The following is an 18,253-nucleotide window of genomic DNA, read 5'->3' as shown; positions in this document are numbered from 1 at the left end:
TATATATATATATATATATAATATATATGTGCTTGCCTTGCATTCTAATCATTGTAAGCATACACTTAATAAAGTTAGCCAATATAGACGTATTTATTAAAATTAACTCACTCAATAGGCAGTTACCAATAAATACAAACTCAGTAGCCTATTACAAACAGAATCCCTCAAATAAAAGTTAGTTAACACACCAAGGTTTTGTTTATTCATGGCAGGAACTTTGCACATCTGTTTTTGAACACGCTTCTCATGTATGAAATGTATCTGTACACATAATCGCAAGAAAAGCTTGATGTGTACTGGCAACTATATATTATTTAAGGGTATTCTATTCATTAGGGTATTCATACAGAATATAGTGTTGCAGTCAAGTAAGTTTCATTCATAGTATTTCCCCTAAATTTGTATAAAATGACATATTGCTTACTAGCCTATAAGCAAGCTTAACTGTTATATACCAGTTTGACATCAAATAAAACTAAAAAGGTTTGTGTAGGTAAAAATACTCTCTCACCTTGCTCATTTTCTGAGTGGACATATATACAGTAAAACGCAACATGAACATTACATTAATTTAAACATAGCTTTTGTAAGAATATAAAGCAAAACATAAATGTGCCAAAATTAAAGAAATTCAATAGCATAAACAAAAGTATTTCCAATCTCGACTAGCAGCAGCAGTATTATTTAGTTGACTAGTTTCACACATCCCTTTTTTGCAAATGTCACACTTTTTTTGAGAAAAAAGTTTAAATGGAGTCTGCATGTTAATCATTAAGTTAACTGCAATTGTGAAGTAAAAAGAAGTGCAATAAAAAAGTGTGTGTGTGTGTGTGTGTGTGTGTCTGTGTGTGTGTGTCTCAAAGGGAGGACAAAAAGTGCTTCTGGAGTTGGAATGCAGAAAATTTAATGTGGATTTCAAAGGGTTTCTGCAAACAGAAGCTGGGGTTATAAAAGCAGTTGAAAGAGACACATGAGCACAATACACACTGCAGCTCTCTCGTACGCACACAGTCGCAGTGCTCCCCTGCATTATAGAGCGTCTGGCACCTGCTGCTGCTGCTGAGACTAGCTGACCTTCAGAGAGCCAAACAGAAAGAATGAAAGAGGAGAGCATCTGTGTGCGAGACAGACAGACACACAGAGATAGTGAGTAAAGTTACCTGGCTATGTCTCCCCTATAGAGGGATTTGTATTCCCAGTTGGCACGGTCAGCTCTTCTGTCAATACAGAAGGGGGAGTCAGTGGGGGTCTGGAGGTCATCCAGCCTGATAAAGGTCTCGCTCACCCGAACTTGAGCTTCCTCTCTGCAGCCAAGATGATGAAAGACAAGGACATTAAAAACAACACACACCATCATCCAAAAATCCAGGGTTAAAAGTGTCTTAAATAGACAGTCCAGAATTATATTAATGTTCTAAAACAATCCAAAGAACAGTCTTCGTAAGGTACTTGCAAATCTTTCGGATTCCCCCGAAAGGAACAGTTCACCCACAAACTGTAATTACCTGCTTTTGTTGTGTACAAAATAGCTGCATTATCTTTTTGCTAAATTTCTACTTTAATGTTTAGTGGAAGAAAGAAAGGCATACCGTTTGAAACAGCATGAGGATGAGTACATAATGACAGGATTTTCCCTGTTGGGTGAACTGTCCCTTGAAGAGATGAAATGTGTGAAGCCTTTTAAGCCTGATATAGATGTAAGTGGGTACAAAGATCAGAGACTGACTGTGGATCAATGTACTGCGGGATTTTTCTATGAACACACTTGTCAGCATTCTCCTTTTGTAACAGGTCGCTGTGGTAAACTGTGTCCGATTCAGATCCACTGCTTTCCAAGTTATCTGTTCTTCTTGTGTTTTTTCTTCTTTTCTCTTCTTCGGTCTGCCATGACTATCTTCTCTCTCTTTACGCTTCTGCTCTCAGCATAAACATAGAAAAGGAAGTTCACTATGTCCTCTTATAAACAGACACTCTGCAGGAGTATACCTTTTACAGTCAAGTTAATATTTTAATGTGTTTTAAATATGTATATATGTAAAAATTAATAAAACTGGGTACTGCATTTCAAGCCTGGTCTATAACAGGCGGGAAAAAAAGAAAAATTATTTATGATTTACTTGTACATGACGTTTTCATTTTATTTAATACACTTTAAAGGCACAATATGTACGATTTTTTTTATTAAAATATCCAAAAACCACTAGAACGTGTCGCCTGCCAATGATGTCATAACCCCTTGTTTTTTTTGTAGAAAACATGGAAACACCAAAGACGCTTTAATATGTTTTGCGTTTTAATAGACCTATGACGACCACACATCTAGTATGATAAGACAGCGCTGCTTATTTCCCCCCCCCACATACGCACGACCGGAAGGAGCGGAAACGGTCGACAGTGGCATAATAAAAGCTCCGCTGCTTTCGAGCCGTGAGTCACGCTCGTTCAGCCCTCGTTTCGCTTCGACGGCTTTCAGCCTCACCCTGCTTCATTCTACTACTTTAATAAATCATTAGCTCATCCATGAACATGATTTCTGCCCGAGTCCCATCGGATTGCATCGGCTGTGGGGATGAAGACGACAACTCCCATGATTCCACACTCAGTCACGGTGCCATCAAACTACACCATTGCCTCTTTGTTTATTTTGAATACGCGCCCTCTAGCGGCGAAAATTACAGATTGTGCCTTTAATGTTGGAAGGACAATGAAACATTTAGCTCAGCTTCAGCCTTGGTTGAACATTTTTTGTTTTGTTTCATGCATATTTTATTTATTTATTTATTTTTTCACAAGATTAAGCTTGAAATCAAATAAGATCCCCTTTTGTTCTTTAATCACACAGGTGATAACGTTAATTTATTCAGTGATTAACTGAACCACGCTTTAAGGATCAGATGACCTTGTGCTGCTGCTTCTTCTGCCTCTGCTTTCCCTCTCTCTGTGGCCCACTGGTGAGTCTTCAACGCATCTTCTGTGCTGAAGCTGATTACTCAGTAGGGGTGCAACTATGGCGTTATTTTAATGACAACGCCATATGCAACGGATCGTAGATCATCCGTGATCCGTACGGATCAGGCTGCACGGTTCGGCACGCATGTGATTCGCGGATTAACTGTTAAATTTAACCATCATAGAGTTAAAGTTTATCATTTGCACATGTTTTGTCTTGCCAGTTTACACATTCAAGCAATTTTAACTCGCGCGCTGTTTTCTGTTCGCTCAGCCGCTGCCGCACATACGCAGAGAGAGAGACACCGCGTGAACAGCGAATTGATTCCTCTTTCACATACACACAAAGTTATGTTAAAATACCCGTTTTGGCAAGTATTCTAGTAAATACAGTCGGTTATGTCTTAAGTGAACGGAAACAGCTGAGAAAAAAAACCTGATGCGTGTCAGTATTAGGTCCGTGCATTTGGTCTTAAAGAGAGAGCAGCCAATAAATACCTGTTTCTGTCTGCTAATCAAATAACACCACAGCTCTAACAAAGATTAATCTGTATTTAACTTGTACAGTGAGCACTATTGTGTTATTTTACACGTAATTATTACATTTCTGCACCTGAATGCTACTGTTACTGACTTTATTTGTAACTGTGTTTTGTTGTATTCATCTTAGAGGTCGACCAATGCCGATATTTAGAAATCAGGGCAGCCGATGGCCGATATATGATGCTGATTTTTGAGCCGATATTAAGCGCCTTCTCAAAACAGTTCTGAAGCATGCTTTTTGTTTACGTTTGCTGACAGACACCAACCAGTGTTTCCCACAGACTTGCAAATGCAAATTCATTCTCTGCCAGCAGGAGGCGCTGTTGGAGCGGGAGATATAGCGGTTTCCCCGGTAAAGACTGTAATCTAATAAGCACTGTGACTGCACTCACAAACGCTACTTTATCAGGCATTACCGGTAATAAAGTAATAAGTTATTAAGTAATAACTCAATGTATGGGAAACACTGGACACTGCTATAAGTCAAATGGCCAAGTGATAACAAAAATAAAAGAGTTCACACATATTACACAGCCTGCTGCTCATAACTGCTGAAGAGTGCACTGGCCACGAGCGATGACATCGTGGATGCTATTGTTGGACCTACAACATTTCATGAGGAAAGTTAACATGCACGTTATAATCAGCCCAGAAATTTCATCTGAACTGCATGTGTTTCTACTTTCACATGCAAATGACTTGTTGCACTTATGAAAATGATAACTTTCCAGCATCAATTCTAGTAGGGTAAAATGTAACTACACTTTCGAAACGGTCTGTTTTGCCCTGCCATCATTAGCTGAAGCTGTGTGTGAACAAGAATCGGCTGCAGAGTGTGAGCTGCTCCGTCTCTGCAGCCAGAGAGAGATTCTCCGGCGTTTAGCTTAGCGCTTAGCAGCCCGCAGATGCGCCTGCCTATAAATCGGCCTCATTTGCAGCACAATCGGCCGATGCTGATTAAAGAATGCCAAAAATCGGCCGATTAATCAGCCGGCCGATCAATCGGTCGACCTATAATTCATCTATGCTTGTAATTTGTGTAATTGTTCTTGTTTTATTACTAACTTTATTAAAGCTAGTAGTTTTGCTGTGGTATAGAAGTACTTAAAGTAAGCTTTCACTAAACTTTTTTTTTGCTGATCCGAAAAATTATCCAATTCGTGATTCAAAATCTGTAATATGATCCGAACCGTGAGTTTTGTGATCCGTTGCACCACTATTACTCAGCCATTCCAGATCTGCAGGAGCTGAGAGAAGAAACCAAAGTCAAACCAAATTAGCTCTGCTGGCCTCTTAAGAAGTGAATAAACCAGTCAGTCATGACAGACAGCCTGTCCAAATGAAGCAAAACCTCAGAAGAGCGCATCTGATGTGTCGCATGCAAAAAAAAAAAACTGTCCATTAAAGAGGGTTGATTCCCTTAAGCAGTGAGAAGGACAGAAGCCTGATGCTATCTATTATTCTGTGGACAGCCTGGGAAGGAGCCAGATGCATTGCTGACCTGGCCGATATTCTGCACAAATCCCCCACGGCAGCAGAGGTTATCTGCATGCAAGAGCAGTTTGTTCTTTTCTACTGTACTCAACGTAAGAATGCTCCTTTCCCAATAATTTGATATTGATTAGTTGGAATGTGTGTCTTCATCAAGCTTATTACGTGCTCAAAGATGGGATCCACTCAAACAGAACGGCTGACTGATTACAGTGCGTTGAACTGCAGCCAAATCCATAAAGGTCCAGCATTTGGCATACAAGATCATTTGTGATTGCAGAATATGTGCTAGCTAGTAGTGCGTATAAGCATCACTGCAACTATTGCTCACTTTGAACAAACCCAAAGTATTAAAGTTTTGCAGTGTACCTTGTCACAAATATTTGCGTATGGACAAAATTGTTTCCAGAAAAAGCAAACAATTTTTCTAAAAAAATAGCGGTGTAGTACCACAACACCGCTAAAATAAAAACAGAAAATAGTTCCTAACAACATTCACAATGTTTTTGTACTTCGAATTATTTACATTTTAAAATCCATGTGGCACTGTTTTTATATTTTAAGAGAATTGAGGCGCAGAGATGCTTCAGAAAGGATTTAGTTCAATACAGTACTTTCCAACCGATTCCTCACATATCACTGATAAATAAGTATAATACTACAGATGAGCGAAAATTACCATAAAATTCAAACTGACACTAAATTTAAACTTAATTAAAATAAAGTCTGTTACGCACATATTATTACTTTTAATCAGCTTGTAATGTAGTTGCGCTCAGTTACAGTAAATCATGCAGTTCATAGTAATAATCAGCACAACTGTTAGGCTTTCTTTACAGGTTCTCTTTCTTTAATGTAATATTAAGTGCACCTGATCTGATCCTGTATGAAGCTCTAAACGCAGGTCAGAAAGAGCTTACCTCTATCCCCAGTAGAGCTGTTATTGCTTGACAGTCCAGCGAAGGACGGGAAAAGAGCCATGTTTCTTCACACAGATCAAAACAGACGCGCGCCGGTTACGTCATCCGCCTGCGACCTGGAAAAAACGCATGCAGTGATGAAAAGACTCATTTCTGCGAATCGGATCTTTTGAAGTTCAGTTCCAAAAATGATTCAGCAATTCGTTTATGCTATGACATAATTACAACATAGAGCAGGCTCACAAAAAGAGCCATTCAGAACCTAAATATAATTTACAATAATACATTTACATTTAGTCATTTAGCAAAAAATTTTATCCAAAGCGACTTACAAATGAGGACAACTGAAGCAATCAAAATCAACAAAAGAGCAATGATATGCAAGTGCTATAACCAGTGTTGGGGAAAGTTACTTTTAAAAGTAATGCATTACAATATTGCGTTACTCCATAAAAAAGTAACGAATCACGTTACTTTGTTACTTTTTTATGTAAAGTAATGCGTTACGTTACTTTTGCGTTACTTTTAAAATCTGGACAGGGCTTGCTTGTTTGTTTTTAAAATAAAAAAGTTATATTTTTGGCAAATATAAAAGCCTTTTCACACCAAAAGTGAAATGAATAAGCCTCAGGCTGAAGGGAAGGTACAGTAGAATGCAGAAGAAGAAATTTCAACACTTCAGCAATAAAAAAGACACAAATGTTTGTCTAGAGTAATTTTTGCTTAGTAGTATGTTTGAACTGGATCATCGAAGGTCAGAAGCAAAGACATTGGTTAATAGAATGGGATTAAACACATAAAGGACTCAGATATTCTCTTGTAAATTAAAAAGTAATGCGCTACTTTACTAGTTACTTTAAAAAGTAATCTGATTACGTAACTCGCGTTACTTGTAATGCGTTACCCCCAACACTGGCTATAACAAGTCTCAGTTAGCTTAATGCAGTACACATAGCAAGGTGTTTTTTCTTTTTTCAATTATATAATAAAAATAAAACAGATAAAATAGAAAATAGAGCAAGCTAGTGTTAGAGGCCTTTTTTTTGCTTTTGTTAATTGTATAATAAATAAAACGAAAACAGATAGAATACAAAAAGATTAGAGAAGCTAGTGTGTGGTTTTTTTTTAAAGAATAGAATTAGAATAGAGAGTGCTAAAGTTAGAAAGTCAAATAAACAACAAATACACAAAATAATGATCTTTAAAATAGCATCATATGACCCCTTTAAGAAAAGAAGCTGTTAGTAAATGAATAGTGTGCAAGTCTAAAAGGGGCATTTTTTTTTTAAATAATAGAATTAGAATAGAGAGTGCTAGAGTTAGAGGGCCAAATAAAGATGGAAACAATGTGTTTTTAGCCAATACTTGAAGGTGGCTAAGGACTCAGCTGCTCGGATTGAGTTGGGCAGGTCATTCCACCAGGAGGGAACATTTTATTTAAAAGTCCGTGGAAGTAATTTTGTGCCTCTTTGGGATGGCACAATAATACGCCGTTCACTTGCAGAACCCAAGCTTCTAGAGGGCACATAAGTCTGAAGAAATGAATTTAAAGGGGTCCAGAGCCAGTGGTGGTTTTGTACAATTTACTAATATAATAATTAATTATACAATTTGCAAACAATACTAAAGTTCATCTTCTAGCTCAAATAAGTTTTAGCATCTTTAAACCAACTCTATTTTTTATGCGTGTTGATAAAAATACCAGTGATTTGTTGATTCGATAATCGCTCGAACTGGTTCAGTCCACTGCGTGAAGGAATCGTTAAACTTTTCAAACTGGTTCAGCCGATTTATTTCAAGGATTTTAGGAATGACCCGTTCATGAAGAACGCTGAGGGAAAATAGTGGGGAAAAATATTTTCCATGGCGATTAAGACATTTTAAGAAGTTTTATTGTACAGTAGATTAAGAACAAAGAAGTTCATCAAAAGTTCATATAGTAATAGTTTTGCAAAAGTTTAGTGCATATATTTAACAAAGGATTGGTCCTAGTAAGTGAAAATCTTTCATTATTACAACATCGATATACAGTATTTTTTATTTATTTATTTCACTGTTTGAAATGTTATTTATTTTTTAAATCTGCGACTGTGTCCATTTGGCTTTATGTTAGACAAGGAGCACAGAACTTTGTGCTTATACCAATGCTTTCTAGAAAACTCAATTAAACCGTAACTTTCTGGATGTGAAGGAGTCTCACGGTGAGTGTATAATATAAGATCTGATCCCGGGAGAGAAATTTAATCAGCCCTGTCCTGTCTAACTGAAGGGCTTGTTGGCCCGCCGGTTCCAGTGCTGCGTGATCCGGGACACACTGAGCGCAATGGCTTGACGCATTGCAGGTCTAACGTAACCAATCAGAGACGCTGTTACAATCACGAGCGGATTGCAGGTCTCAGCTGGCCAATCATAAAAGCTGTGACATGCTAAACCGAAATCTCTCTAGCGTCAACAAAGACAGAGGACTTGATGCAATAAGTAATATTCCGACGAAAGAAATTAGTGCCTTTTAGAGAAGTAGTCCCTCAAGATGTGAAGTGTTCTTAGACTATTTTTAGTACTGTGACCCTAAAAAAATATTATACTGGATGTCGATTTGTCCTTAATTTTTATATATAGATTCTGTTATTTTAAATGAATAACTGACTTTAAAATGTTTATTTTATATTCCTAAAATGCATTCAAAAACATGTTAATCCAAATTGGGAAATAAACAGAAATAAACTTCATTTATAATATTATATTAAAACAATTATTTTCACGTTTTATTTATTTGTTAGTGAGTTTTCAGTTTCAGAATCATTATTTTCATGTTTTATTTATTTGTTAGTGAGTTTTCAGTTTCAGAATCAAATTTAACTTTGTTCACTGGGAATTATTTGGTTAATTAAGAGATCAATGGAATGGATTTTTCTCTGTGACAAATGACTTAATTCACAATAAGGCTCAAATGTTTTAATACAAATGTTCAATGTTATTATTATAATACTTTTCTTTCTGTACCTTTTGCCATAACATTGGCACATATGCACAACAGTTTTTGCTCATCACGTTTATTGTTTTAATAGTCTTATCAGGCCCCTAAATTAATTGACTTTAGATTTTAGTCAGGCCAACTTCTGTGTGTTTCTACACAACATTTTGCAAAACATATTAATTGGTCATTTGCGAGAAGAATTACAAGTACGTTTTTTTAAATGATCCCATGTTTTTATCTGTAAAATATCTTTGTATGTTTGCTTACAAAAATTAAGTGAAAATTAAATACTGGACACATGAATTTTAGTGATTTTTATGTATTTTTTATTACAGTGTGCGTATTACATATACTGCATGTTAATATAATAAGTACATTGTTCATCTGCACTGCTTCATATATTGAAATTATTTAATAAGAAAATACTAATTAGGGCACTAAACTTGCATTATTAATACATAACATTACTATTAATAAATAATATTAAACCTGTTAGTTTACATATAAAACATTTACATGCAGTATACTGTAAATATACTGTTTGTTCCAACAGTGATGAAAACATTATATAGATACCAGAAAATGTCAGATTTCATGTACTTGAGCACATTTTATACATACTTGTACATGTTTCATATGCATATTACATATTACATACTACACATTATACATAATATTTCGCTAATAGCCTATATTTTTCATAAATAAGCACTTTTCCTTCTCGGGACTGAGGTGGTTATGATAAGTAGGTGGGCGGGGCTTCTGACTGCTCTATGCGGAAGTGAGTGATAGGGGTCCGTATGGCGGAGGAATACACCATTGTATATAATACCGGATCACCTTCAATACTCTGCGAGCGACAGTCGCACGGTGGAGCTTTAACTGAGAGCGGAGCATCACTGCAGTCTAGCGTAGATTAACAAACTTAGTCCACTCTCCACTCTCAGATATGGTACGTATAAACTTTTATCATGCACTACTCATTCATTAACATGTGTTCATATTTTATGCATTTAACGCATTGCGGTTTATTTATAGATATGACTAACCACCTGCCTGCCTGTTCTGCTTTTGCGCTCATGCAGCAACAAATTTTATTTTAAATGAATTAAACTCTGTATTTCATTGCACTTCGCAAACGAGGGTTGATTGTCATAGTGCGGCAGGAAATGTGACACGCGTTTTATTATGGTGTGATGTACTGGACAGCAGCAGACAGATGATCAGTGCTCACGTTCTATTTAATAAGAAAACATTGTGCTTGCCTTTGTCAAACATTGATATGTATGAGACAATATTCGCTTTGCATTAGCGAATGATTTTGCTATAGACAGCCACTGTAGAAAATCAGACCAGTCTGAATAAAGAGTAAAGAAATTCCTTAAAGAAAGAATTCACCCAGAAAAATGTCAATTCTGTCGTCATTTACTCACCCCTTCGTCGTTACAAACCTGTAGGACTTTTTTTCTTACCTGAAGAACAAATCAAGATGTTAGACAGAATGACAGCCTCAGTCATCATTTACTTTAATTGTATGGAAAAAGATGCAATGAAAGTGAACGGTGACTGGGGCTGTCAGTCCCCTTTTGTGATTCACAGAAGAAAGATAGATCAAAAAAATGATGATAGATGTTCAATATTTGATTGAAATATTTCTTGAGATGTTGAGGTGTGGGTTGTGTTGGCTGTGGTTGACCATTGTTTAATTTTTGAAGAAAACCCATTACATGTATTTATGACCATGTTATTTATCTTCACTGCTCTTTTATTAGGCTTTTTAAAATTATAATCTGCATAATTGTCAAATTTGTCAAAACTAAGCAGGATTAGGACAATAAATTGGCTTTATTACTGGCTTAGGTTGGCATAAACATCATTTTGGGCTCTATTGACTTGTTGTGAAAGTAACAGGTCTGTTTGTTATCTGGGCTCCGGGCTTGAATGTTTCCCCTCATAAGAGCACGAAACAGAGTTCATAAATTGTACAGCTGGATAGGATGCCCAATGAGAAAATAAACAAACCTTTGTTTAAATGGTGCATTTTAGCTCAAGAAAGCAAACATTGTTCGTGAAGCATGGAAAGAATGTCCTGAGTGAGTTCAACAAAGTCAATGCCGACTCATTGAGTCCATACAAACGCTTCTGCTTCAGCTTTTCCACAGCACAATGCCAGAAGGCTCAGTATAAATCATTTTTTATGGATGTTATTTAAGCCTGTGCTGTTTGGTGAGAATGATCTCAGTTCCGTGATGAACTATGAATGGCTAGTTGCTGTGTGAGGTGTCTGTTTCCTCCCTCGAGTTGCGTCTTAAGGACCTTTCTGGCCACGATGCAGCTCTAGTTTCGTTGTCCTGCCTGTACGGGTAGTCGTGCCATGGGAATCAGTGAGGAAAAGAACCATGTTTTTGTTCACCCATCATGTAGAACGGTCTAGAAACAGTCTGCACTTCTTCATACGGGCCTCTCTGGAAGCTTCTCTGAAATGACAGTCATGGTAAACTGCTTGAATGCTACAACAATAACTACACACGTATATAAGAGAGAATTTATTGGGTAACCTGGTAGCTAAATTGGCCAGATTAGCCATCAACAAATGGCCATTTCAGGGCTTGCTGTCTTCACGGTACACAGTTGGTTTGGTTCATAAGGAAGCTGCCTTCACAGTTGTGGTCATGAGTTTATATTCAGCCATCTTCCTGTCTTAGGTGCTAAGTTGTGGGTATATTGGTGTTCATTTTGTGAAGAGAGACAGTCACTGGAACTAGACTCAGTAGAGTGTTTGCATCTGTCAGCATGTTGGTTAAGGGCCTTGGGGGACTCCCTGTTAACATGGTGTGAAAGCGGCAATACCACACTCATTATCGTACACTGGGCGTCCCGAGCACCAGGCCAGCCTTCTCTCAGCTGCTCCTGCCGCTTGGTGAGTCCTAAATCAAGGCCAGATTCCAAGCAACATTGCGCAGCATTTTCAGATCCAGGCCAAATTCCTGGCAGTGGTGTGCGATGTTTGAAGCTTCGCTAGATGGCAAATAGCCTGGAAGGCTTCCAATAGAGGTGCATGATCCTGTTTTTCCCCATCAGCTGGAGAGAAGAAATTATCCTTTATGGACGGGGTCCATGGGGAATCTGCCGACGGTGCATTTTCCACATTGATTTTTTGGGGGAAAGAAGCTGAAATGTTTATTTAATGAACACACATTTGGATATTGTTACAGATTTTTGATTCACTTTGATTAGATTTGCTTCAACATGATTCCAATTCTGATTAAATTTGACTCTGATTAACTTGGATGTATTTGAAGTAAAATGTCCATTCTCTCTCTAACAATGCTGTAAATTATACAGGGCAGTGTTTCAAAGTGATTCAGACCAGCAACTATTCATTAATTATTAAAATGTCACCATAAAATTGTTTATTGTAAATGATTTAGCCATGCACATTATTATATATGCATATTATTTCAAAAAGTAAACTTTAATCAGAAACAATTGTGTCCAACTCCAACCAGGTGAGTTTTAATCCCTCCCTTCCAGCAACCTGTGACTATGAAACTCTTTCAGCAATTAGCAAACGACAAAGATGCAAATCAGTTCCGAATGGACAAAATCAAGTTCTGCCCAACATTACTTTCTCATTCAAGAAGTAGTTTCAGTCAGATATATGTCACAATAAAGAAGAAAATACAATTCCAATTTTCCCTTTCATGCTGACTTTTAATTAAAGTAATTTATTTTGGGAAGTAAGCACATATGGGATAATGCTGGTGCAACAGTGGATAGATGCGTCATCACTCTTGAATATCATGTAAACACTTTAGACAACAAAGTTTAATGTTGAAGTCATCATAAAATGGAATTTCACCCTATCTATGTTCTATATGCATGTTATTGATCTTACTATGAATGATTCATGCATGAATGCATTTGTTTCTTTTTATCTAATTTTTTTAAATCAGAATGTCATAACTCAATCTTCCAGTGAAACAACAGACTCCTCCGGTGGCGGTGACATATGCGGGACATTTCGTCCTCATACACCCTGCCACTTTCTTATAACTGACTGCAAGTTCGCATTCAGGTCTGCCTCCTTCCAATCAGCCACTGAGGAATTGAACCAAATCTCCACACTTTTACGCTTTCTTTTCAATAATATGATTCACTCTGATATATGTGACAATATGGAAGATGTGATCTGTAGCTACTTCCGACTTTAAAAACCAGAGACTTGAATAAGGGTAAAGAGACTTATCTTAATATTTAGGTTAGATTTCAAGGGAGTTTTGGACAGCATGCTAATTGGAACAACATGTGCCGAGATGCCTTACACAACATCATAGTCATAATTGGGCAGGAAGGGACCTTTGTAACTCTCCAGGTCATATTTTGTCCCTACCTGGATTTGAACTCACAATCTTTATGCTAGCAGCCCGGATCTTTAACCCTCAGGCTAACACGACCCCTAGGGAGGGACAGGCAGAAAAAAATAAACTTGATCACAAGAACAGTAAGACAGGTGAGATAATGCATCCACGCAGGGAAAGGTAAAACCTGCCATTGTGTTCGCAGACGGAGAGAGGTGTTTGCACAATTAGCAGAGACGAGATGCCGCTCAGATGATCAAAGAGATAGAGATATAAATGCAAACCCGCGGCTGGCTGTAAACTGAGATGACCGCAGGAGCAGGTAAAGTGATGGGTCATTTGATTTAGACAGACAGACCTTAATACCTTCCTTTGATTGAGCTGTCATTCTGTGTACCTGCCGATCTACCTCCGCATACATCCTGCTTTGCTTGAGTGACCTGATGGGATGCCCATTTGACTAGTTTCAAATAATGGAAACGATCCCTGACCCTCGGCTTTGTAACCGTAGTGAGCTGCTGACGTTAAGCTTCTCAAAAATCGGCCTAATATCTTGCTGAGCGATACCCAATGCGGCCTGGGAGGTTGGTACAGTAACACTGGCCTCAAGGGTCAGGTGAGCTCTCTCGTGGTCCGTTGTTCATCAGCCTGATCAGCCAGACTCGCCTCTACGTGCGTCAGGTAACGTCTACTCACAAAGACCAGAATGCCTCCAAAGAGACCTGTCATTTACCCTGAGGAGGACTCTAAGTTTAATGTTGAAGTCATCATAAAATGGAATTTCACCCTATCTATGTTCTATATGCATGTTATTGATCTTACTATGAATGATTCATGCATGAATGCATTTGTTTCTTTTTATCTAATTTTTTAAAATCAGAATGTCATAACTCAATCTTCCAGTGAAACAACAGACTCCTCCGGTGGCGGTGACATATGCGGGACATTTCGTCCTCATACACCCTGCCACTTTCTTATAACTGACTGCAAGTTCGCATTCAGGTCTGCCTCCTTCCAATCAGCCACTGAGGAATTGAACCAAATCTCCACACTTTTACGCTTTCTTTTCAATAATATGATTCACTCTGATATATGTGACAATATGGAAGATGTGATCTGTAGCTACTTCCGACTTTAAAAACCAGAGACTTGAATAAGGGTAAAGAGACATATCTTAATATTTAGGTTAGATTTCAAGGGAGTTTTGGACAGCATGCTAATTGGAACAACATGTGCCGAGATGCCTTACACAACATCATAGTCATAATTGGGCAGGAAGGGACCTTTGTAACTCTCCAGGTCATATTTTGTCCCTACCTGGATTTGAACTCACAATCTTTATGCTAGCAGCCCGGATCTTTAACCCTCAGGCTAACACGACCCCTAGGGAGGGACAGGCAGAAAAAAATAAACTTGATCACAAGAACAGTAAGACAGGTGAGATAATGCATCCACGCAGGGAAAGGTAAAACCTGCCATTGTGTTCGCAGACGGAGAGAGGTGTTTGCACAATTAGCAGAGACGAGATGCCGCTCAGATGATCAAAGAGATAGAGATATAAATGCAAACCCGCGGCTGGCTGTAAACTGAAATGACCGCAGGAGCAGGTAAAGTGATGGGTCATTTGATTTAGACAGACAGACCTTAATACCTTCCTTTGATTGAGCTGTCATTCTGTGTACCTGCCGATCTACCTCCGCATACATCCTGCTTTGCTTGAGTGACCTGATGGGATGCCCATTTGACTAGTTTCAAATAATGGAAACGATCCCTGACCCTCGGCTTTGTAACCGTAGTGAGCTGCTGACGTTAAGCTTCTCAAAAATCGGCCTAATATCTTGCTGAGCGATACCCAATGCGGCCTGGGAGGTTGGTACAGTAACACTGGCCTCAAGGGTCAGGTGAGCTCTCTCGTGGTCCGTTGTTCATCAGCCTGATCAGCCAGACTCGCCTCTACGTGCGTCAGGTAACGTCTACTCACAAAGACCAGAATGCCTCCAAAGAGACCTGTCATTTACCCTGAGGAGGACTCTGTGTCATTATCCATGGTCTACGATCTTGACCAGCAGCAGTTCTTTTATAAAGAGCTGATCGAGCTACAGGAGAGAAACTACAAGTCCTTCCTGCAGATGCTGGTGGACTCCACCAACAGCCGCATTGACAGCGTGGTGCGAGATGTCCAGGATTTAAAAAACAGTCTGCAGCACTGCCGGACTGAGCTCAGGGATGTCAGGCGGCAAGGCGTGCAAAATGTCAAGCAGGCCGAGTGCCTGGCAGAAGGTCTGATGATGGTCCGAGGAGCGGTGGATGGCCTGACCTCATTGAAAAGCCCCACCGCTGAGGTCAAACCCAGGAAAGCACCAGTTAAAATGGACAGGCAAGATGTAAAGAAGACTGATGGCTGGGACAATGAACCCAAGGCGAAGAGGCTGGTGGCTGATCTGACCGACATTCAGTTTGATGGGATAAAGGTTGCGTTATTTTGTGTGCCTTTGAATACATGTAGCTGTTCATTGTGGCCTTTAAGGGGATGTTCATTCACCATTAGTTTATGAATTGGAGGTCAAAGTGGTATTTTGTCTAGCTTGCTGGCATTGATTGGTTAATCAGGTTTCTTGAGTGTCAGTATCAGGAAGTGATGGAGGGGGCAGATAAAGTAGAAGTTTTTGCTTTTTAAGAAAGATTTATGAAGAACATTTAGTTTATTTTGTATATTCATTTTATGGTTAAGCTCTTCTATTCATATTTTGACGTTTTAGACTCTGGGTGTGCAGTGGTTTGATCTTGATTTTGTGATTATTGTTTTCTTCCTGACAGGACATCTGTGCCATTATGGTTTGTTCAGTTTGTAAAGTGCTTCGCACAATAAAACGATGAGTTATACATGTTTATGACACTCATTTACTCATCAATTTTTTCCTTCTCCATTTCCAGGCTGACCAACTCACCGAGGAGCAAATTGCTGGTAAGCCAATCTGGGTGTGTTTGTGGTGTAAACATGCCCTGAATTAACTTCATTGTCAAGGATGAATGTCACATATTAACTACTTACGATCAGTACACCTGCCCTTCATTCAGCCAGATGTTTCATGAAAATATGTGAGGTTTTAACGCTATTTTTCATCTGTTTCCTCACAGAGTTTAAGGAGGCTTTCTCCTTGTTTGATAAGGATGGTGACGGTACCATCACAACCAAAGAGCTGGGCACAGTGATGCGCTCACTTGGGCAGAACCCCACGGAGGCTGAACTGCAGGACATGATCAACGAGGTGGATGCTGATGGTGGGTTGGATTCAGTTCAGACTTCAGAAATGCGACAAACAGTAATGTTATCTATCATGATATGCTACCTTAAGGTTAGGGTTAGGTGTTAGTATTTGTTTCAGTGTAGTGTAGGCAGTCAACACTGTGATTCAAATGACCAATGAAATCTTTGGAATCAGATACAGGGTGGGTAACTTTTTTTTTCCACACCTGCTTATATAACCCTGAAGACAACTAACATTCTCATTTTTTTTTAAATTAAATATTATGTTCTTTTCATTTTATTTTTGACTATTGACATTATGCTAGGGCCACCTTCCTATCGAAAACGGTTGTTCTCTGTGATTAAACGGTTATCTTGTTTTGTAATTAGCTTGTGTGCAAGCAAGCAAGCTTTCAGATAACACCAAAATGTAATACGCCTGGGATGCTTCTCCTGTTACAGAGCTGATGTAATTAGTATTCCAGAATGCAATGGTGCCTTTACAGAGTGTCCTTTAACGTTAGTGTCATTTTAACATGTTGTTAGATCATGCAGAGCGCGCTGGGTTTCTGATATACTGATTATTTACAGATGGGATTGTGTGGTGTGGTATGGATTCATTTTTGTAGGTCAGACAGCAGTAAAGCCCGTTGAATAACAGCAGGTAATAAAGACCTCATGGAATCCTTTACATAATCCACTTTGGCAGTGGTGGCGATGGAATCGAGAGAGTGTTCGTGAAGAGCTCCAGCGAGAAGAACATGCAATGTGAAGAAAACACACACACACATACGCAAACATGTGTCTACACCCACATTGTCAGATTACACACGCAGTGTGAGCCCTGTGGGAATGGCTGTAGTGATCATTTTCACACACACATGTACACAGGAGGACATCATATTTGTCCCGTGTAATGGAAATATCCCACCTCAGCTTGGTTAAACCTCAAGGGAATGAGAAACACATTTCAGCCTGAAAAACCCAGAACTGTCAACATTCCTTGTTTAGAATCAAATTAGAAATGGAAAAAATTTATAAATGGCTGATGATATTAAATTCTGCACTGTTTTGTCTTAATGAATTAAATATGAAACTAAAATTAATCATTATAAATGCTACGTGTACATTTCAAACATTGCAACAGTTACAGCATGAAAAATGCATATTCATTTTGAGATTGCTAAAGATTACATTGAACTTTTTTTTATATTTCTAGTGTTATAAAAACTAAACAATTACATATAAAAACCGCCCGATATCCAGTAATTAAAAACTCTATTATTGATATGTTATGTGTCCCTAATTCAGTTTATTTGATCTCGCAATATAAGAAAATAAACATGACGTTCATTCCTGTGACCTTTCCTGTACAGTGTTTACAGTGCATCCTAAAGAGAGTGTTTGCTGTGACTCTCTCAACTAGGACTAATTCAGTTCAGTTAGATGACACTCAGACACACTAAATATGTTATTAGACCTCATTACTCCTCATTATGCCGTATTGACTGCCCTGCTTTTGTCCTGCATTCTACGTCCTGGATAGTTTATCCGAGTTGTCCGAACATCCCGGACCAGATCTGTTTATTCTTTCTCCATTTCTTTCAGGTAATGGAACCATTGACTTTCCCGAGTTTCTGACAATGATGGCCCGGAAAATGAAAGACACCGACAGTGAGGAGGAGATCCGCGAGGCTTTCAGAGTGTTTGACAAGGTCAGTGCCGAAAAGAGAGCATTGTGGGAAGATGATGTTTTTGCTTC

The 18,253-nt window shown here is 38.6% G+C and overlaps 1 protein-coding gene and 1 pseudogene across 2 annotated transcripts in view; one reads left to right on the top strand and one right to left on the bottom strand.

Moving 5' to 3' along the window:
- Positions 1–2,139, bottom strand: part of LOC107668503 (protein NRDE2 homolog) — a 10,527-nt pseudogene extending 8,388 nt beyond the window's left edge.
- A 743-nt stretch (positions 2,140–2,882) lies between these two features.
- Positions 2,883–18,253, top strand: part of LOC107668515 (calmodulin) — a 17,105-nt gene continuing 1,734 nt past the window's right edge. Inside the window, exons 1-4 of one of the 2 annotated variants that reach the window (XM_016460419.1) lie at positions 2,883–2,954; positions 16,179–16,209; positions 16,383–16,526; positions 18,100–18,206. In XM_016460419.1, coding sequence (XP_016315905.1) covers positions 2,898–2,954; positions 16,179–16,209; positions 16,383–16,526; positions 18,100–18,206 — 339 coding nt within the window. In that variant the 5' untranslated portion in view covers positions 2,883–2,897. Of the gene's footprint in view, positions 2,955–9,721; positions 9,836–16,178; positions 16,210–16,382; positions 16,527–18,099; positions 18,207–18,253 lie in introns of those variants that run through there. The other variant, XM_016460420.1, reaches the window with a different exon arrangement.

This window comes from Sinocyclocheilus anshuiensis, unplaced genomic scaffold (genome assembly GCF_001515605.1).
Source record: "Sinocyclocheilus anshuiensis isolate Anshui unplaced genomic scaffold, SAMN03320099.WGS_v1.1 scaffold52, whole genome shotgun sequence".
Taxonomy (NCBI): Eukaryota; Metazoa; Chordata; class Actinopteri; order Cypriniformes; family Cyprinidae; genus Sinocyclocheilus; species Sinocyclocheilus anshuiensis.
Note: the sequence above shows the minus strand (reverse complement) of the source record. Positions and strands in the feature narration are given on the sequence as shown.